Source organism: Pagrus pagrus, assembly GCF_965226575.1.
Source record: "Pagrus pagrus genome assembly, chromosome: 15".
Lineage (NCBI taxonomy): Eukaryota > Metazoa > Chordata > Actinopteri > Spariformes > Sparidae > Pagrus > Pagrus pagrus.
The window spans coordinates 17,855,780-17,878,441 of NC_140199.1; the positions used below are offsets into that span (position 1 = coordinate 17,855,780).

Here is a 22,662-nt window from a genome sequence, read left to right on the forward strand (position 1 = left end):
CGTAATAGAACCAACAAGACGACACTCAAACTCCTTTTGAGTACAGTAGCATTGATTCAAAGAACAGAAATTGATTGATGCACTGGTGTGAGTTGACGTAGTGGTAGCTCAATCAACGTCCCTTTGTGTTTGCAATAATTCTTAGGGGTATGGACGTTGCAATACAATGAAACCACTTCCTCCACTGAATCACAGGAAAAATGAATACTGCCAAAACTTCAGAGACAAAAACCAGGAAACATTCTCCGGGGCCCACTTAACCACTACACCGCTCTCAATCATTCAGACACTCTTTAGGAGAAGAGCTGTCATACGTTCCATCATGTTCTCAACAGAAGCACCCTGAAAGAGGCAGAGTCATGAATAAATCATATATGTCCTGGCCTTTACTATTGGCACTCCATTAAGAGGAAATCGCAATTGTTTAATAACACAGAGTGACAGTAGTTTGATGTACACTTCGGCTGCTGGACGAGTTCGACCTGGACGAGCTCCCAAATCCTGCCGAGGAAAAGGTGACACTTGGAGTGCAGGAAGGGAGAATAGATGGTGGAGATCCAGGCAAGGACAAAAAAAGACACTAATTAAATGTATTCCAGTGAAGCCATGTGGAGAGGACAACCTACTGTCTTTATCACAAATAGCCAAATTAGCTGACAACTCCAGAATATACCGCCTGCATGCTAACAATAGCATTAAATAAGCATTACGAGAAGACTTGAATGAATCAAGGGGAACACACGCTGACACGCCGACTCCGCGTTTGAATGTCCTCACTCCTGGGGGTCATTTGCTCGTGTTATTCAGCTCTTCAATTATTTATTTGTAAATTTAGTATCACTCCAGATCTCTCTTGGGGACAAAATTATACTCTCAGCGGGGATTCAAACCTCCAGCCATAATGGGTTTGGTATTCATCAGCACTCGTGCCAATAGCAATTAGGGACGTAATGGCTCCCAGGCCAAAAACCCCCCACACCACAATGTACGCTGGGCGGAGATGCTCAACAAGCTAAGGCTGTGTGGTTGAAGTGAACGTATGTGTATAGATTTTTGTCAAGGTGTCAGCTGAACTGTGCCAAGACAATAGGCCTTTTCACGAGCGGGCGTGTGGTTTTCTTGTTCATAGATGACACTGGTGTCATTAGCATGAGCTAGAAATGCCTCAGAAACTCAACGGATGGCCATCTTGACTTTGAAGTACACTGTAATTTCTAATCCCCTCCAGCTAAAGAAATGCTAATGTGCTGTTTGTGGGCTATCAGTTTCCAGCTAGCGTGTGCCAGCCCCTTATTACCAAATAGGATGACAGTTTAATGAGCCCCTTGCTTGGTGTCAGCAACACATTGTGAAATTGCGCCTGCTGCCATATTGTGTGCGCCCACTTGAGCATTTGAGCATGCCGCACAACCAATCATTAACTCGGCGTCTCTTCCCACATTTTGTGACGTGTCACACACCTGATTCCCGTTCCTTTGTTTAGCATGTCGCTGGTTTCTCAGCCCCTGTGTCCCTGAGAGCTCTATTATTCAGTGTATTTAGGATACGGAGGTGAACTTGAACGTGTCTTTGGTGGTTGTCAGGGGAGAGATTAATGCTGTCCCTTGCTGTTTAGCAAGTCAAGGTGTTCAGGGCTGAATTTCAGCAACAAAAATCAGGCAGGTGACTGAGAGTCGTGCTCAAAGGTGAAAGGAAAAGAAACATAATCGCTTTTGCCAGTAAAAGGAATTCTGCTATAATAATGTAAAATCATGGACCTTACATGAACAAAAAATCAAGTCCATGCATTACCATATTCCCAATGAAAAACTCAATGCATCTCAGCCTGACTGCAACAATGAAAGGGTGCCCCCTAGTGACAGCAGAGGGTGCATTCTCGACAAGACAACAGGTCGACACTGATGATGACGCTGCAGCCACGGTCCTTAATGATCCACGTAACAGTGCATGTTAGACGGCTGATTGCACGCCTTGGGGTTGCAGCAGGAGCCCGATCCAGAGCTCCAGTCTCTGGTCTTTCACCGCTCCCTTTCTCTCTCTGCACTCAAGTCTCATTGCCTCAGAGAGTGAAATGACCTTTTTTTAGAAATCTCCCAGTGACTGATGGACTAGAGAGAGTAGCACTGCAGGTAGAGCCGTCAAAATCCATTTATCTCTCTGCCAGTGCCAGGAGGCCAATCCAATCTGACTTCCCCCCCCCAAAAAAAAGCAAGCCCCCTTCTCTAAGCAGCATTCAGATCTCCTCTAGTTGGAGAGTGTGCGAGCGCTGATACACCATGTCTGCACAGAGTGGCTCGGAGGTAATTGGCTACTTCACACAATCTAAAGCTCATTTCCCCCTGCACTACCCCCCATCGCTCCTCTCACCCTCCTCTTAACAACTGCCAATCCTGCTGGTAACTCATTTGATGCCAAGTCCCCACTGACAGCAGATCACTTCTCCTTCATTTGGGAGAAAAGTCATCGTCCATTGATGTCCTCCCAGCGTGGAGCGACATCAAGAGAGGACTTCTCTTTCAAAGAGCTCTCGTGTTTCACATTTGAATTGATATTTTAAAAGGTGTATTCAAAGAGTAGAGAGGTAGCTTTCAAGAATACAACAAACGTTTTCTTGTCTCAGTGGGTAGGTGAGTGCTCTTTCAGATGATGGTGCATTTATCTCGTTTAATATTTTTATATAGCTACTTAAAGCTGCTATAGCCAGTATTTTTTTTAATTGCGATGGTACAAATTACCACGTCAGATGCAAAAGGGGTTGATTTTAGTGATGAACCCACAGACACTTATTAAACAAGCTCTACAGAGCATTTCAGCATCTTATTGTTTTGTTTTTTATGGCTCAATACAATTTTGCTCTCATCTCTTCCATCAGCACTGCTTCCAGAGGATAACTGTCATAGGAAAGCTTTGATAAACCCACTGCACACAACTACAGCTTAAGAACCAGATGACCAAAAGTTAAATAAAGTTATAAAGAGTTAAAAATGGAGTGAATTTCAGATGTGCATTCACCAAGTGGCCAGAAACATGACTTCAAATGAATGATAACATTACTTCTAGGTGCTGGATGTGTAAACCGAAAACTGTTTGTTAATACCGCCATTGCCATATCAACTTAAAAGGTGTATTTGTTAGTACTTTGTTTACAGCTTGTTTCCACTGCCCCCAAGTGGACAAAAAGTTAATGTAGTTAATGCAAATTTAGAGGGGCAAAGATCAAGTACTGATTGCTCCATAAATGACTAGAAAATTAAGTTGTGTCTGCGGTTTTAGCGCAGGTTTAATTTTTTGGTTTAATTTCTGTCTACATGACTATTGTGTTGCCCTGGTAAGCAAAATAGAAAAAATACAGTCATAAATGTTCATGTTTTTACAAATGCGATTGAGATTTAGGTCTAGAAAGAGGATAAACTATAGATTGTAATCACACGGCAGCCATTTTCCTCTGACATCACTCTCAGGGTGGGAGGCTTGAATGCTGGGATAACACCATGCTGCTGTGTTCCAGGTCATGTACAAATGTAGGAAATCTGACAAATTGTTATCATTGATCAGCAACCAGAAAGATGATGGATAGTGAAACTCTGGAGGGACATCGGGCCATTTTTCAAAGTAAAACAACATATTTGATAACCCATTAGCTAACGTTAGCGTTCAGCAACTGACTACATTCAGTGTGTTTCACTTCCAGGCTTAAATAAATGTGTGTTGACATTTTAGAATTAATTGACGGCTTCCCTGTCGTATTGTGTAACACTATCAAACAGTAGGCTAATGTTAGCTAGGAAGTGGTTGAGTGCTCACGTTAGCTATTGTGTAATGGAAGCTAATGGGTTAGCAAATATGATGTTTTACCTTGAAATACAGCCCAGTGTCCATTGGTGAGAAGGATCTGTTGCCTTTAGAAAGTCTTTATCACATTAATGAAGATGATTTGTTGCTATTAGTTCTAGTATCGCCCACAGCAGCCCAGTTGCTCCTTTGGGATAACAACAGTTCACATTATCTTGATGTCGACTGGCCTCAGCGACTCACCGTGCTGGGCCTCCTTCTGCTCCAGCTCCTGCCTGAGCTGCTGCCGCTGCTCCTTCATCCTGGCCAGCTCCTGGCTGCTCCCCGAGCTGAGGCTGTGCAGCCTCTTGGCCAGAGCCTCCAGCCGGTCCCGCTCCAGGTACACCGCCTTCATCTCAGCCTTCAGCTCCTTGGCACTGCTGAAGTCATTACCTGCACCGGTGTGCCACAGGAGGACATTAAGCTTACACTGCCCATTAATGAGCACCTCGATCATTAATAGCGTAATTACGTGTGGCTAATGGTGGGTGATTTGGTTAAATGAGGTAAATAAGAGACGTGAAATGTAGGAAGGGTTGCATTGGGGCGTGGTTACCTGAGATGGCTGCCAGCTTGGCTTCATGCAGTGCCAAAAGCTGAGTTTCAGTCTCACTGACTTTCCTCCTCAGGCTGCTGCCCAGCCTCTGACTCATGACCACCTGGGGAAAAGGAGGGAAAGGAGAGGCGGAGGAGAGAGAGGGGGGAGGGTGGTAACTAACAAAACCTTTGCAGACACATGGATCCCACAGGATGCATAGCTCATTTCCAATTCCGCTTTCATTTTCTTTTTGACACTCATTCTTACAGGACCTTACAGATTCATTTCCGTCCTTCTGTGTTCGCCCTGCTTTGAATACGCCGCAGAGCATCAACGCTGATGTGTTACCTTGTCTATAACCTTTAGAAAGAAAGAGAGTGTGTCTCCTTTCACGTGGACGGACAGGGAAATGTGAAATCTCCATAAAAGATGCCATTAGAATGTCAGAGAGGAAAAGAGGCCCTGAATGTCAGCGGCCTGATGGTGATGCAGCACCTCAGCTCTGCGGTGCTCACAGCAGAGCTGATGGCTTCAGATACAGCCTGTCTGGCCTCCATCTGCCCTCACACTGCCCTTTAAACCTCTGTTCTTTCCAATGTTTTCACTTTGACGTACAGCCAGATACAATCCCCACGATGCGCTTCCGTCTTTTGAGGAAGTATTTTCACCACTCAAAGGGATGTGCAGCCGGATTTTCTGACGCATTTTTCTTCTTGAATCTGACACAGTTTTGTGCAACACTTTGAAAGGGCTGTCAAATAGGTTGGTATTTCTGAAGCAGAACATCTCCAGGGAGTTTTTCTTCCAACAGAAATATAGAAAACGTTTTTTTTTTCTTTTTTCAAACAGGCTTGCATAATTTTATTTCACGCATTACATGAACTGGAAACGGCTCTGGAGCGCCTTTTAAACTGTAGAAATTCAGACACTGGTGATTTAATTTCAAACCATCAGGCTGTTTGCCAATTTTGAAAAGTCAATAGAGGAAGTGAAAGTTATTCTCATGCCAGTAATCATTTTGTCACAGCAGGCGTGCCATTTTCAACCTGGTGGAGATGTCACGTGGGAATAAAACTTTTCATTTCACCTTAACAATGGCCAATCTTGTGATTGTGCTTAAAGTGGCTCTCTGTGGAGAGTCTATACGTCCCTTTGAGGCGCAGCTCCAGAATCAACCAACCATTTGATGACGGGGTTCTAAAGAACACCGAAACACTAAAGTGGTCTTTTCCGATCCCTCCTCTCCCCTGCTGATTCTCTCTCTCCCTCTATCCACAAACCACCGCTTCTTACAGATTTCTGTTGCTTCTGGCTTTATCTCGCTGCACACATCCGTCTATCGAGATCAGTGGGAGGGAAAAAGCAAACCCCTGAGAAGCAAGGGGAAACTCCAGAGACACAGTACACACAAAGGGAAGCATGCAAAGCCTTTCACACACAGGAATACACCTGTAACACGACAAGAAAACCCACCAAAGCCATCGGTGCTCAACTGATATTTCACCTAGGACACAAACACCTGAATGTCGCGGCCCACATCCTGTAAAATATCAACTCCTTCAAAGAAATCACTAACCAAAGTTAGTAAAAATCAGATGATTGTATTTTTCTTAAGTTTTGCATTTTTTATGGAGGTCTTTCAGGGTGGATTTTTAAAAAAATGTCATCTCTTACATGAATCAGCTTTGACTTTGGAGACCTTTGTCAAATAGAAATAAGCACATGGATACAGACAGTGACTTTTAGCATGTATATTTAACACGCAGGCGCTGTCTCGCCTGTACCTACTTTCTACTTTGACTCGCTACTCATCAGATCTTCGTGCACATTCAGTCACTGTTGGCATTCTACAAGGAGGCTGAGCTAAAATGGACTAAATCAGGTCAGAGGAGCGGTGACTTACTTTAGCAGTAGCCTCCTTGATGGACAGGTTCAATGCCTGCTCCTGCTCCTGAAGTCTGCAGAAAGAAAAACAAATGTTACAGTGCAGAACAAAAAGTAATTTCTTCTTGAAGTGAAATCAATAGACAGGTCAATGAGAGCATGGGAGGAAGTCTGACTGTGCTCATATAGCTGCCGAACCCCAGAGTGATGAATCAAATATCAAGAGAGTTACTGAATTTATTTATTTATGACTTTTATAAAGGGGAGTCTTCAAAGAGTTGGCACTAATTATTCACTAATAAGTCGACATCTTTACATCCAGTTCAAGCAACTTCAAGCAAAGACTTCAAACAGACATCCACATCAGAAAGCTTACATACTTTCTAGTAGGATGTAAAAGTTGATTTATACTGATATTGTGTGAATACATGAGAGCATAGGGCCTGTATATTTGTAGTACTGTGCTTCAAAATTCTCATTTTGAACCAATTCTAACTCTGTGCTGTATTGATTAACAAAATGATTTCATCAAAATGATCTGATGATCCACTAACTGAATGAAGGAAGAGTTTAATATTTGGGGAACACTCTCTCTTGCTGAGAGTTGAAAAGGTCGATACCGCTCTTGTGACTGTCCGATTAACATGAAGCTCAAGCCAGCAGCCAGTTAGCTTAGCATAGCATAAAGAGTGAAAACAACTAACCCGACACTGTTCATAGGTTACAGAATACGTCTACAAGCATCTCACTGATTAACATGTTACATCGTCTTCCTTTAATCCAGACAAAAACCGAAGTGTAAACATGACAGTTTGGGGTTTAATGGGGGTTGTGTGCCTGACTGTTTCTTGGCTGGATGCAGTGACTTCCTACCTGCTGCTGACAGTGAACGAGCTCACTTCCCAACATGTTAAACTGTTCCTCCCTGTAGAGCTATTTATCCATCGAGATTGTTTTGCTGTGAGTTGCCAAGTTTTGGAGATATCTGCCATAAAGATGTCTGATTTCTCTTGAATATAAAGGAACTAGATGACACTCTTGTACTTGTACTCAAAGCGCCAAGAAATACATTTGAAAGCAATGTGAAACGTGTGTCTTTCCAGAAATCATGACCTGGTTGCTCAAGATAATCCACACACCTCGTTGGGAGCAGTTTAATGTAGGAACTATTTCCTTTATCACTGCGCAGAGGGAAGCATGCATTTACCTTTTGACAAGAGGCTAGCTGACCAAGCTAACTACAGTCGCTAACGTTACAGCTCAGCTAAGGACGGACACCATTTATGTTTATGTACCACACTGTCACAAGCACGAGCGTCTCATTCATGAGTGGATGCACGGTTCCCTCTGTGCAACAACAAGGTCTGTGAGGAGACACATGTATTTTTGATTTTAGGGTGAATTGTCCCTTTAAGATAATAATCTTGCCTGTCACTTTTAATTTCGAAATGCAAACTCACACAATGAAATGAGATACAACTGTTCCCAAAAGCTCGTTCTTAAAATGACCAAGCTGTCGTTCACATCTTGAAATCAGGTGGATAAAAATGTGGGGAAAGCAGCTGAGCTCAAAGCTCAAATCTGCCATTTCAAACACGCAGTATTTGGATGGTTGGATTGTTTTATTGTTCTTGCACTGATTGCATGAATAGATATTCAGATATCAAGGGTAAACATCACATCAGTAATGTCATTAGTGTACATGTCTGCGAGCAGGACAAACCATTAAGGTCGCATTATTTGGTGACAGAGATATAAATCAATTAGCAGACGGAAAAAAGGAGCATACAATCCATTATCTACAGCACAGTCACCTTGAGATAGTCCTAAACGTCTCATATTACAAACATCAGTCTGCCCTTTTCATGTTATTCAAGCTAATACTCAGAGTTAAATGTTGTCTTTGAACATCAGTGTAACATCCTTTGAACAGTTGAACATCCTTTTTCTTAGGGATGCAGCATCTCTGGACGGATTTCTTTAATCCAGTCGCCATCAAGTTTGAGAAAAGAAATGTCCCGTGTTATTTGGAAAGGGAGCCGCAACACAGTGACCCGGAGATGTGCGGCTGAATATCCAATCTGAGGTTGCAATTTCAATCAGTGGCAGGTATAAATGCGTTCCGGTCGGGGTGAGAATATGTCAGATATCAAATTACGGCGGTGACGGTGGGTCACGCCACCGAGGAGGCAATAAGTACAATTTACATGTCTTCTAACGAGTGGCAAGACAGAGAGGCTTTCCACAGGGCTCCCTCGTAAGCTATTAACTTCCGAGGATATGATGCAAAGTAATCATTTGCATCTGAGAAAAAAACCATTAAAATTCAAAGCAGGTTCAAGCAGGTGTGAGAGAAGAGGATTGAGGGCACAGGGGATGCGGGGAATAATGAAAAAGTAGCTGTGGCTGCTTGATAACTCCTCTCCGAACCTGGAAATAAATAAATCACTCCTCATAAAGTCTCGTGATTGCATTACATTCATTTGGCAGGTGCTTTTGTTGACTGTGGCTTTACAATAAGTGCTTCAACCTTCAGGCACGACAGCCAAATGCCATCAAAAACATCCAAAAGTGGGCGCAACCTCAGCTGCTTTTTGTATCCTTCAGTCAAACTCCTCTCTGCATTTAGCTGAGACGTCAACTGAGTTGAAACATTGTGTGTGATTTTGACTCAGTTGTACTTTTTTGGTACGAGATGAGACGATCCAGCTGATTTCTTCCAAATGCCACTTTGTTTGTCAGAGGACGAATGAAAGTGGGAGGCAGAGAATAAGTGAAACAGAGGATCTGCGCTGACACATCCACATCCAAACGAGCTAATTTATTGATAAGAAAATACTTGACACGATGCAGGAAAAACATTCTAGCACTGATCACTGCTGTAGTGTCCCCGCCACTCACGGCTCTCTAGCGGCCCCACCTGGCGGCTACCAGTACTGCAGGCACTGTGACAATGCTCCTCTGCATGGTATGGCTTCATTGTTTTATGTTGAATGAATGGACAAGACTACTCGTTTAGTAGTTTTGTCTATCGTTACTTGATTTTTTCTGAAGTCTGATCTAAATTGTGTTCTCTCCTGTGTTCATGACTTGAGAAGTTGTGAAATTAGGTTTTGCATGTGTGAAAACACAGGAGAGAACTCAATTTAGATCAGACTTAGAAAATGGATCAGCAGAAAGAAAAAAAAAACCTCACTCGCCCCACGAGGCTCCCGTAAAAGATATACAAATGTTTTTATATTTTGGTTATATTGTGGTAATATAAAAAGCTAATTGTTCTCTAATTCGTCTGTCTTTTATATGTAAAATCAGGTATTTAAAGTCCCCTGGAGTTCTGATGAAAGCTGCAACAGATGAGCTTCTTCCCAAAAAAAGGTGTTTCTCGACTTGTTGCATGGTACCTGTTTAATGAATGTGTGTCCTTTAGATTACAATAAAATCTCTCTCTAAATTCAAGTTTAAGAACTGACGGCTGCTCTTGAATATTTTGCGGTCAGAGGAGATGTCGGCAAATGTAGACATCATGGCTGACGTGAAGGATGCAGTGAAAGAAAGAAAGCTAGTGTTGGTTCTCGGTCCGTCTTCTGTTGTCATTGCCTCAGCTTGTAGTTGTCGTTGATGATGTTTTACAACAACAACAATTTACAATCTGACCTACACTGTGAGCATATGAGGTTTATTTTGTGTATCTCATATGAAACTTATTGTATAAAATGTTCAGCAATGCCTAAATAGCATAAGAGGATAATAATAATCAATAATCAAGTGCAAAATTCAACATTCATGTCACTTCTGAGTAAAGGCGATGTATGTGACGGCTCAGTCAGCGAATTATTTTCAACGTTCAGGCTCAACCAATCAAAGTTTGACTCCAGAGAAGGATCATCATAAAAAAGTGCAAGATGCAAATGTTTAAAGTGTGAAAATGTTTCTTCACAGAACACTCCAAGGTGTCATTTCACATTTAGCACATTTTCTTAACTATGTTGGACTATGTAGAGCAAAATAACATGCACCTTCTGGAGAGCAGCAACGGGTCCACAGATCTGCACCGAACGCTCTTTATGCACTGATCACGTAAGGATGACAGCAGCACATTTCCCTAGTTTGAGTCCTGTGCCAGGGAACAGTAAAGCTGACTAACTTATTACCTAAGCTTTCTTTCATGGAGCCTAATATTTGATTAATAATGAGATTACGTGACGCTGACCTGAGCGTGGAGGCTGGAGGAGAGACGGAGATCTGCCTGCGGTTCTCAGAGGTGACCAGGTCCTGCAGGGTTCTGCTCATGTCGCGGAGCTGGGCCACGGTGCAGCTCTTCAGCATGGAGCCCTCCAGCTCCTCGGCCTCCACCTGCTGCTCCTCCTGCTGGATCTGCTGCTCCAGACGCCGACTGCGGTCCTTCAGCTCCGTCAGCCTCTGCTGCAGCTCTGCTATCTCCTCCTGCACAAAGGTTTCATGGGGTTTTATTACTATTTACGACCCTTACTTTTATTTTTCGGATGTGACTCATCAATTGTAGTTTTGTTCTGTTCTCTTCGTATTTAACGTTGCTCTCAGACTGGTGAAATAGTGACACTTTATCCAAACAAGAACACAACTTCACTAATTCTGTAATTAACAATTGATTACTAATTAAGTATTAACAATGACATATTTCAATATTAAGCCGAAGTAAATTAAATATTGACTTCAACTGTTTTTAGAAATTTGATTTATTTTTTATGGGTGGGGACAGTAAATGATGAGTCATACCGGATCAGACAGGGACACACAAGTGACACACGGTGCCACAAATGACCTTAAAGACATAATGTGAGCCAAGTTTACCTCCACCAGCCGCTTCTCTTGGATCAGACGATCTCGTCGATGCAGTGGACCTTGCAGTGAGTCGCACCTCTCCGCTGCATCCGGCTCCACACCCTCCCTGACAACCAGTCACAAAACAGAAAACAAGCACCGTCACTACGAAAGCACCGGCAGTTGCTTTTAACATTTTAAATCACGACTTCTTTCATTTCTCAGAACCACATTCTGGTGACCTTTTGGTTTCTGTCAGGAGCAGTTAGAGTGAGATGGTATGTGAAATACACTGTGTACTGAGACGTTAATCTTTGGTGGCGTGTGTTTTTTGCTTTTTATCATTTTAAAAAGTGACACTGTGTGATGTACGTATGGAAAACAGACACATCGACACATTAGTGCATTAGCTTTATGATTCGTTTGTTCAGGATTCCCTCTGGAGAGAGAGAGGCCCCACCTGATTTCCTTCCTGTTATAAGAGCTATTTTTGACATCGCTCCCTAACCGCTCTGTCGAACAACATCATAATGGATGTTAGAGCAGGATCGAGATCACAGGACAAGGGCAGTAATGTTTCATATTAAGGTCATTGTAGTCAGCGTTAGTTAATAGGTGATAAGGCCCTTATAAGTCCTGAGCAGATGATTATTAACAATATTTTTGCTTTAGTAAGACTGTCTAAGTGTTAATTATCGCATCATAAACACATTTATTGCTAGATTAAAGGACATTCATAGAAAAGTTAACAGTTTACAGACTGCTGAAAAACAAGCCCTATGAGGCTCTTATAATTGTTTATAATAACATTGCAAATTCATTTATTTGGTATGGTAACGTTTCAGAGGAGTCTTAAAGGAAAAGTTCACCCCAAAATCTAAATTCAGTCAATATCTACTCACTCCCACGCCAGTGGAAAGTCGGGTGAAGTTTCATACCCCGCAAAACATTTCTGGAGCTTCACAGTCAAAAAGTAATGCAGCGTTCTCCTAAACGACTGAGGTAAACACACATCAATCGATTTGAAAAGACTTTATTTACACCCTTTTAAAAGCCAAACTCTCCGCTGTAGCTGCTGAGCTAAAGGCGTTGGCGTGCACCTTGTTTGAAGTGTGTGCACAAGCTCAGCTGCACATCGAGGGTGTGAATACTGTCTTTTCAGATCAGTCTGGGATCTTAAGGATTCTGAAGTGTTGTGCCAGACAAGCTGCATGGAGCCATTTTATGTTATTTTTGTTGTTGTTTTAAGTTTTCAAACAAGTCCCCATCTACGTCAGTTGTTTAGGTGGATGCCGCAACGCTTTTTCGCTGTGAAGCTCCAGAAATGTTTTGAGGACTACGAAACTTCACCAGACTTTCCATCAGTATGAGGGTGATTAGATAATGACTAAATATTTATTGTTGGGTCAACTTTTCCTTTAAGTTTTTACAAGTGCTTATAAATGTCTTGTCACATAATAATATTTAATAATTATAATTAATAATTAACACTTGCATATTGACATTATTATATGTTAATACGACTATATATGTTCTTAAGGGCCTTATTTCATCTGAACTAACACTTGATAAAAGGATCTTGATATAAAGCGTTACTGACAAAGCTTACAAACTGAATTTCACCACATGCAGCTGTGAAAATGCTAATTTTAACCAGGAGCTGAACAACCTGTCAGCTTCAATACTGCACACCCAGCAGGACTCTGCTGTTGCTAATCACCATGTAATAGTATCAGGTTGTGATTAAATTACAATATGTTGTTATTGAAACAGAAACTGGGAAAGAAGGAAGTGTTTTCTTGAATTCAACCACATTTATACTGTAAACATGTGATTCTTCATACGTCAGTGCGGAGAAACATTATACTTCAGTGTCAAATACCATCATGTTCAATTTGATATTATCATCAATCTCATAAAATAGCGTGACAGTGTGTGTTGTGCTAATCATTGTAGCCCCTGATGTGTGACTGACCTGCACTGGCCACAGTCTGCCCTCTGGAGGGCGCTGTGCACCACCTGTGTGAGCCGCTCCAGGAACAGAGACACGCTGGGCTGCCTGGAGGGTAAACCCAGCTTCAGAGCGCCTCGCTCTCTGCACAGCTCCTCCAGCTTTTTACCAAAACGCTCCGCTGAAACACACATGCACACACACTGAATAACAAGCAGCAACATGTGATAAAAAGTTCCGGATTCAAGTCAGAAAGTCAGTGTAGAAACTCTCCGTGCAGGTAAAGCTGTGTTGTGACAAAAAGTATATTACTCTCAGGTCATGACGTCTGCAATATGAAGCCTACACTCACTGCACACACATCACTCCCTATTCAATCACCAAATTATCTAACTAGAAGCCACTTAAAAAGAGCACATTTCTGTCAACAGACTGAAAAATTCTCAGCTTCCTGTTTCCAAGAATTCCTGTCATTGAAATCTAAATAATCCTTCATTTCTCGACCATGTAAACACACATGAAGGTTTTCAAATCAACCCTCTCAGTTTGGTTCATGGTTAAGTTAAGTAACATTTAACCATCAATCTAATCAGCTGTCTCAGTTCTTGTTTACTGCATTTTGTGGAAAGTTGTTGTTGAGTTTTTCAGGAATCCTGCTGACAAACAAAAAACTCATACAGAAGTCACCAGGGGTTGAAAAGAAAACCTGACGTACGGACCTAAATAATCACGCCACTTAAATAGATCAAGGTCTACAGGACAGTGAGAGCAGATGTTGGTGATTATTTCTGTCACAAGGTCCATGAAATAGGTCAGGATACAGTCCTCTTTTGAAAATAAACTTTGCTCAGACGAGTTAGAAAAAGTATTCAGGTCAAACAGGGTCTTCCATGAATGCAGTTTTTATCTGGAGGCAGATTCAAAGTAAAGTCCTAATTAAATTTGTTAGGTTTGAGGACTTGCTGGTTGTCTCCCATGCAGTCTGCAAAATTAAAACATTAAAAGCCAAACGTGGATGACGAAACATGAATTAGCGTTTTTCCCAAAGTCCGACGAGCCGGGAAAACTGTGTCAAACTAATCCTGAAATCAAGAGAACAAGGGTACCGTTTGTTTTTTTTTTTACTAGTATTCCAATAAGAAACACTATATGTATGAGCCACATTGTTAAATATAACACTTTAAAATGTTCAGTAAAAGTCACTAAACTCTCCAGTAAGTTCAATGTGAAATGTGTGTCAGAGTCAGTAAACAACAAAGCATTTATTCAGCTCTAATGGAAGTGCGTCCTTCTGCCCTCAGGGTCTGTATCAGATATGTCATCACGATCTACAACTGATTCAGTTAGCAAGAAATCTAATAAGACAACTGGGCAACTTTCCATATCTGACCACATCTTGAGTACGAACTGTAAATATCTGAACCCTGACTGAACATCTCAGTGAAACGTTTAACTGTCCTCCTTCCAATATACTACATAAAAACAATGTCCTTGAGGACGAAAATAATAAAACGTATTTAATCCAAAAAATTTGATTTGTAAACGATCAGGTGTTAAATTCCTGGTTGGCTCTCTACAGTCCACCCACAACTGCAGTGTCCTGTCAACAGAAGCTGAAATGACCCAGTTATTATATCAACTTAAGTTCACCTGCGTCATAGTCGTCATCCAAAATGGCTTTCTGCTGGAGTCTCTGCAGCTTCAACATCATGGACTCGATCTGAGAGGGAGACACATTTGACAGAAGACAGAGCGGATTACCCAACAGTCCTGAGGCCAGTGCTCTTTAAATATGTCTGGGTGCAATGACCGCAAAGTCAAAGTGACACCAGGTCAGCAGGTTGAGGACTGGCTGTGAAGTTAAAAACTCATCATCATCACTAAGTGTTCCTGTAACTTATCGGGGAAGACTAAATGTTTTGAAAGTTATGCTGCTTTGGAAAACTATAATTACTTTGGTGGCCATTTCTCCAGTCTGTGCTTTTTCTTGTGAAAGTCTTAGTTTTCTCCCCTTCAAGCCTGTAAAACTCACTTAACAACCGGAGGTTAGAACTCACCCTTCGCTATGTTTTGACAGAGGCTTGTGAGGAAGGGAGTTGGATGTGATGTATAAAGTAGGCCTGTAGCGTAGAGCTGCAGATAGACAGCAGATAGAGCTACGTGTGTGTGTGTGTGAGGTTTGATGCTCATTAAGCTATACGTTCAGAAAAACATGCACGCTTGGTCTTAAAGAAAGACATTTGAACAATTAGCTTTCTTCCTGCGAGGTAGATGAGAAGATCGATACCTCACGTCTGTGTGCTAAAGGTATATGAAGCTAAAGCCAAAGACTAGCAACAGGAGGAAACTATGAATAATGTAGCATCCTGATGTGCTTTTGACCTCAGCAGGCCTAAAGGTGACTGTGACTACAGCCCTATATCTCCTGCCCACTGACCTTAGTGTGAGTGCGGTTGTTCTGGAGGCAGTCTTGCAGCACGCCCTCGTACTTCTTCACCAGGTTGTCCCAGCCCTGGTCGTAGGCAGGCGTGGCGCTGTCGTAGCCGGAGGTGACAGAAGAGGCGGAGGCGGTGTCTGAGTCCACGGACAGCGAGGAGGTGATCTCTATGTCCACAGAGTCACAGTCCGGCAGGTCGGACGTAACCTCCCTGTCACCCCACGGACATTCTCGCCAAAACCTCCCGTCTGATGACAGCTCCTCTCTGTCTGCATGGCTTCCTGGGGCGGAGGAGGGCAGTGGTTGGACAGGAGTTGACAGCTTTGAGACATTGTGCTCAAAGGACAGGGTTGCCGGTTTTGTTCGGGGTGAATTAGGTGCTTTAGTCGACTGGTTTAGTGGTTCTGGTTCTCTGGATGGTGTGGCAGTGGAGTTGAGAGACTTTTGGATGAAACTGAAGCTGGAGTTGAAGGAGTCCTGCGGTGAGGCCTGAAGGCCCGGGTTTGGGCTTAAGCTGAGTTCATTCTGCGGCAGAGAGGACGGACTCCGAGAGCTGGACGCACCATTAACGGCACTGCAGTCCACAGGGGAAAGAGGACGGGTGAGAGAGCAGAGAAGACTCTTACTCTTCCAGGAGCTACATGTGAGTTTATCAGGCTGTCGCTGATTCATTAAGGACGCTTTGCCAGCAGGCGTTAGACTCATCCTCTGAGCGCTGGTTGCCTCAGTGGTGTCAGTGTGACGTCCAGATTTTCCATTCCTAATGCAAGTGGTCCTCCCTTCCTCCTCCTCCTCCTCCTCCTCCTCCTCCTGCCCATGGGCAGTGCTCTGTAGTCTGGACTGCTCTGCTCTCATGTACCCTGGTCTTCGGTGGAGCCTCTTACGACCGGCACTGCCAGCTGTCCCTGATGCTCTGCCACCTGTCGATGCAGAGATTAACCATTAAGCAGGACAACACGGTCATGAGGAAGATAAGGAGTGAGCTCAAAGGATTAACTGCAATCGTGAGGTACATCGGGAAAATGTGACGCTTAATGTGGCAATTACACAAGAATGTAACACATCATGTTGTTATTAATCCAAACCAAAATGACTTTTCTTACAGTCCCTTAAAGCTAGCATGGCTAACTGAGGGAAAAACAACTGGGGCAGCTGTGTGACATTTCCCAGGGTTCTGCTCCAGCTGTTGGGAAATACCAAAGCCACACAGTCATTTTGAGTTAAGACACGCCTCTCAGTGGAAGAGGGGGAGGCATGGACAGTGTTTGAATGTGTTGGTCTGTAAAAACACAGACGTGTTAGCCTGATCCAGAGCTTCTCAGACTTTGGAGTGTGCCGTGCTTGGGGGGCGTACAGGCAATGCAGGGGGTGGAGTGGAAGTAAAGATGAATGAATCTGATTCATGTTGGAACAAAACACAAACAAAACTGCTCTAGTGAGGCTGAAGATTGAAGCTAGAAAAGACATTTAACAAGGCCCTGTCAACATTTTGGGGAAGCCCTTTAAATTGCATCTTTGCACTGCAGAAACTCCTAAAAAGTGAACCAACACATGCAGCTCATGTTCTTAATAACGGTACAAATATCCCTAATTTTCCTCATTACACTGCAGACAGACAGACGTGGCCAAGCCAAATATCAGTGTAAGTGGAGCAAGATGATAGAGAGCAGTGTGTGCTGGGAGCCGGGCACCTGCTGCAGCTTCGTGTGATTAATGCATATAATGTGTAGGATTCAGAGAAGGAGACAGGCGGACATGTTGGGAATCAACAGCCCCTTTGTGTACAGCTGTGCTGCTCTTTCTCTCTGCTGCCTCTCAGTTTTCTCTTCCCACTCACACACACACACACACTCAAGACACACAGAGACACACTACTGACACACAGACTTTTGTGCTGAAAACAGTGGGAGCATTCATGCTCTTGTCATCAAGAAAACCCTGCGACGCTTTTTAGAAAGAGTTTAACAGCACATCTGTCACATCTGTACCTCGTAAGGACATCACATTGCATTAATATCAATTTAATTGTATGTTAAGACAGCATATTTATATAAATCCGTGTCTGTAAGTCAAGACAGGAATGCATCCGCGAACCAAACCGTGACCACTACAAAGCGACCACAGCTCCCTGCTCAACCCCCCATGACCTCCAGTGATGTCACTCCCAAACCATCCCGTTTGACAGGGGAGGAAGAGACACCACTTAAGGGAGAGCTGGGACGTTAGCTTGATGGGAAGGCTGGATTTGTAGTGAGAGTAACATGGGGCATTCCCATTGTGCCCAGTCTGTCTATGAGCAGAGGACGGTTGTCTATAAGAGCCTTCTGTCCACTGGGACCACCTCACCAGAGCTCACGTTACATACAGCTCCATTAGTGTTTCTTTGCAGACGTGGCCACTGTTCCATAACCAATTTAAGAAACCCAACACTCACCGTAGGCAGCAAACACAACCGCACACCGCCCTCCATCTGGTGTGGTCGAGGTATAACATGGAGAGCACTCCAGAGAGTCAAAGAGCTCAGGAGCTGAAAGAGGAAGGACTCGCTGATAGAAAGTGTTACTGTGATACTCGCCGTGCTTCTGTTACACAAAGACGGATCTTCCCAGTAAAGGGGAAGGAAATGCCTCAGGGCCCTTTGTGTGTGTGTCTGTGTGTGTCGGGGGGCATCTACATCTCGGCTGAAGCCCTTCAGAGGTATGTCATTTGCTGCTTCCTGCCAGGCTTTGTGCTGAAATAGTCTGCCAGGAATTCCGGTAGTGACAGAAAATAAGCAAAGGGAGACGTGAAGTGGTCCCGCTCAAATACCAGCAGCTTCCTCACTGCAACTTGTTGCTCACGTTAAAGAGACTCTGCACAACGTCAGAGAAGAGTCTCAGCCAGATTATTTACCTTTGGAGTTTAAAGAGGCCCTCCTCAGAGCCCTTAGGTTAAACACCGCATCCCATTGGTTGCTGAAAGCGCCTTGGCCCAAGAGCGGAGGAATGCGGAGGATCTCATAAAAACACAAACGTTTGAGGAACAAGCTCAGCACCCTCACACACACAGACACACACACACACAAACATACATCAGCAGATCTGCATGTCAGCAACCTCCTGGGAAGCAGCACCGACCAGCAGATGTGCAACACTTCATGACAGCAACAGAAAGAGGGAAGTGAAAGTCAGCGATGAGTCTTAAAAAAGTGGTGACACATGGTGACCTAGAAGGGAATCTATCCATCCATCTATCGATCTATCGATCTATCTATCTATCTATCTATCTATATATCTATCTATCCGTCTATTTAGCATCAATCTGAATTGAATCTCTGCTCGTGCGAGAGTGAGAGTCTTATGAGAAAACAGCTCCACACTTCCTGTATGGTCACACGAGGATCATAAACCAGCTGAATATGGTTCAGCTGAGAGGAGTGAAGGCAGCAGTGAGAAACTGACATTGTGAAAAAGAACAGACCGCAAAAATCTACAAGATATACATATATTCAATGTGTTCATTGTGTAGTTGAATCATCTTGAGATGGCCTGCTCACTACTGTCCTGATGCACAGGAGCTTCTGGACCAGGATGGGCCGGGGCTAGCTGGTTAGCATGCTAACTTTAGTCAGTATCTCTGCAACGCAAATTAATAAACGTCTCAAGATCAAAACTATTATTTGTTTACATTCTGATGAGAGTTTTAGTTCATACATATTGCACCTTTAAGATGTCAACAACGTGGACAAATGTCTGATTGCAGCCTCTTAATTGTGAATATTTTCTTCTTTTCTTCCTCCTCTATGACAGTTTAATTAATGTCTTTGGATTCTGGACAAAAACAAGACATCTGAGGACGTCACGCTCAGCACTTTTCACCGTTTCTGACATTTCACAACCAAAAAACTAACCGATTCATCGAGAAAAAAATAATCAACAGATTAATCTGCTATGAAAATACTCGTTAGCTGCAGTGGTCATCTGGGTGTCATGACACACTTGCAGTTGTAATTGTTTGATAGGATTAGCCTGTTTGTTCCACCAAAACAAAAAAGTTCAACAGCTAAGGTAGTTACCTGATTATAGACATTTTAACTGAACCCAGATTATTTCAAGCATCCTATCAGAAAAACAAAAACATGTTACGGAGGGACCCGTTTGCAAGATATGCAAGAAGGTTACGCAGGATAGATAATGGTCAAGGGAGTGCTGTCGTATGTCTACACATTCAGGGGAATAACAATCTTACACAAGTGTTTAGTCACTTGCAACTCATCACCTATCATCACTCAGGGTGAGGAGGTTTGACCTCTATGACCTGAAGACAGTTCATATAAGAGAGCTATCAGTGAGTGACACAGATCCTCCTCTTCTGGGCATCACAGCGCAAAGCAGCATGTTGTCTGCAGGTATTGTTTAGGATGATCAGTATTTTCACACATGGACGTTTGTTTTCTTCACTTTATTCTCATCACCTCTTCTTTTCTTGTATATGATTTTAAAATAATGTGAAGCTCCTGATCAGAATTTAATAAAACAGTATTATGGTGTTTCATGCAGGAGATCCACTGAGCATACTTTGGTAAATGTGAGGAACAGAAAAGATGTGGGGTTTTTTTTACCTTCCATGACTTCGCAGTGGTGAAGCAGAGAGTTTCTGTGGCATCCGAGCCCCATCAGTCCAGCAAACATCTTCCCATTAACAACAAGCTGTTTGTGGCCCACAAGTCAAACAGAGTCAGATCTCGGCTCTGCATGGACTCACATCGACCATGTTCCAGCAGAAGTGGAGCCAGGCAGTGGGGCTGATCTCATTTCCGTTGTGGAAAAGTGAGCCCGGGCTGTTATTTTCTCCCCTCGCCTCGGACTAACGTGAGAAACCGGCTTTTTACACTCGCTCCTTTGTCCAAAATAAACATTTCCTGACACAAGTATTGATGCTTGACGTGATCCGGATTCTTACATTTCTCCTCTGCGGCAAACAAGTGGCTCCAGCTGCGCATAAAGAGGCGGTTTGGAGAGCAGAGATCTTCATCTCATGCTGCCGGTGGGGAAGAAATGGAAGAGATAAACAAACCTCCGATGGTGTGCTGTGATGGCTGAAGTGATAGCCGGGTTGAATGTGTGTCATCGATCAGTTGATCAACAGTCCGTTATCCGCTGCGCCCCTGCGTCGTGCGTCGTGTTGGAGCAACGTGCGCAGCTCCTACGTGTTCAGGAATTTGACTCCAGACTCTCTCAGCCCGCCTCAGAGCCACAGCAGGCAGCCTGAGACTACTGCAGCAGACACATCCCAGCTCCGACTCCTTCTGTCTGTACTGATGCTTTATATCAGGAGCATTACAGAGGAGGAAGAGTGGACTATGAAGAAAAAACATGTTGCACTACACCTTCAACTCTGTTAAAGTCACATAAACAATATTACAAGTTCAAATAAACTTACTTCTAATGTAATAATGACCGTGTTATTATCTTAATTGTCGTATTTGGAGTATTATAGCATTTTTTTTTAAGTGTTACGTTGGACTGGGAAATACATCAATATTATCTCTTATAATATCTCCTGTCTCTTTAAGGCCCCTCCTCCCAAATACCCAGTCTCCTCTGATTGGCCCGTTCACACATGCCTGAGCCATCACCGCAATCAACAACAGAGCAGCTGTGCTAAAATTTATCTGCCAAACTAGCTGTTGGGTGTGAATTATACAAATGTGTGACATGATGACATAGTGTGATGTCACAAAGTCACGGAATTAAAGGCGGGGCTACTGACGATGCATTTCAGGAGCAGTGTTTTCTGTTGGAGAGAGGAGTTTGCTTGCCTCTGAAGGCTGCATTACAGTAAAGGGATATACTGCTCTCAACTTTCCAGACTGTTCTACTTGTTCTAATACTTTGTATAGTCATCCCTACAATATTGTTGTACTATCCATGTCGAGGTATTTGGTATCGAGTTTGGTTTGTCGTCCATTCTTGGCATTAATGACGTGCTTTTCAGCAGATTTCTAAATATCGATATATATATTGTTTTGCAACCTTGTTTTTTTTTTTTAAAACTTAAGATATCTGTAGTGTTTTGTGGAAGGAGTCACTGCTCAGCTAAATGCCGGCTGGAGTCTCATTGGCTGACAAGACAGACCTGAGGACTAAACAATCACAGCTGATTCTGCTCTGATCCGGAGCCATATACTGACGGGAGGAGAGCTCAGAGATGACTTTTTAACTTTTAGAATTAAAAAGTGGATTGATATGCGCTCCTGTTAATCAGCCTGACTGCAGCTTTGAGGTCTTATTCAGGTTAAGTTTAGTCTCGTTCACTGACCGACAGCAGAAACGCACCGTACTTACTGTTACCATTATGAGTAAACTTGTGGATCTCTATTCTTGTTGGAAACATTTGGGATAATGTAAGTACACAAATCAACAAACTATATAACAAAGACCTCAGAGTTTTATACATGTTAATGCAGAATTAATACATATTATATCTTTAAGGCCATATCGCCCAGCTCCAGTGTAAAGGTGGCAAGGGCTTTCATTTTTAAAGTAGCCAAAAGAAACATTAGCTACACTAAAAAATAAAAAATAACGAAAAGTTGTAGATTTATTACTATTCATTTCATTATGTTTTAAATTATTATATTTAACAAAGAGAGCAAAGCAAAATTCTTCGTTGTTCTATATGAATGTATCAAATATAGCTCGACATTTGTCAGTTTTTTTCTAAAGAGAACAAATTAACATATATTTGGACACATTAAATCTCTAATATGGTCACATAAAACTGGAAATACTAATTTGAGGATTCAGAAAGTCAATGAGAGTGTCAGAAGTTTCTTACTCTGAGCATAGAGGGGCTCTCTCACCGTCAAAACATGGCTAGACTCATGGTTTCTAAGGTGGCGCATAGAACTCTAACATGCTTTACAGAAGAGTCAGATCCAAAGCGTCAGAAGATCAGCACATCAAGCTTAAATACCTTTGAGATAGAAAAGCAACTCCATCACACATATAGAAGTCACTCAATAAAAGAAGGAAATAAGGCCACAGGCTTGAAATAGGCTAAGAAATATTAGCATTTCACAGTGGATGACTGAAAATAAGTCCTTCTCTAAGCCATCTCAGACTTTTGGACCCGACACTGTTGACGCTATATGCTGGCAGGCTATCTAAGTGTTATTTTGGCCATTGAATATGTAGGTCAAATAGTTGTTTGTGTGCAGAAAATGCATGTTAGTTATGC

At 42.8% G+C, this 22,662-nt stretch overlaps 1 protein-coding gene across 2 annotated transcripts in view; it reads right to left on the bottom strand.

Annotated features, from left to right (window-relative positions):
* The window catches only part of disc1 (DISC1 scaffold protein), a 43,512-nt gene extending 22,859 nt beyond the window's left edge, over window positions 1-20,653 (bottom strand). For both annotated transcript variants that reach the window (XR_014624278.1, XM_084375670.1), the window contains exons 1-9: window positions 20,042-20,653; window positions 15,442-16,361; window positions 14,655-14,724; window positions 13,029-13,185; window positions 11,084-11,180; window positions 10,464-10,696; window positions 6,273-6,327; window positions 4,388-4,490; window positions 4,036-4,224 (exon numbers count right to left, since the gene is read on the bottom strand). Coding sequence is in view for 1 of the 2 variants with exons in the window: in XM_084375670.1 (XP_084231796.1) it covers window positions 4,036-4,224; window positions 4,388-4,490; window positions 6,273-6,327; window positions 10,464-10,696; window positions 11,084-11,180; window positions 13,029-13,185; window positions 14,655-14,724; window positions 15,442-16,361; window positions 20,042-20,111 (1,894 nt within the window). In the remaining variant the exon portion in view is untranslated. The remainder of the gene's footprint in view (window positions 1-4,035; window positions 4,225-4,387; window positions 4,491-6,272; window positions 6,328-10,463; window positions 10,697-11,083; window positions 11,181-13,028; window positions 13,186-14,654; window positions 14,725-15,441; window positions 16,362-20,041) is intronic.
* Between the last annotated feature and the right edge of the window lie 2,009 nt (window positions 20,654-22,662).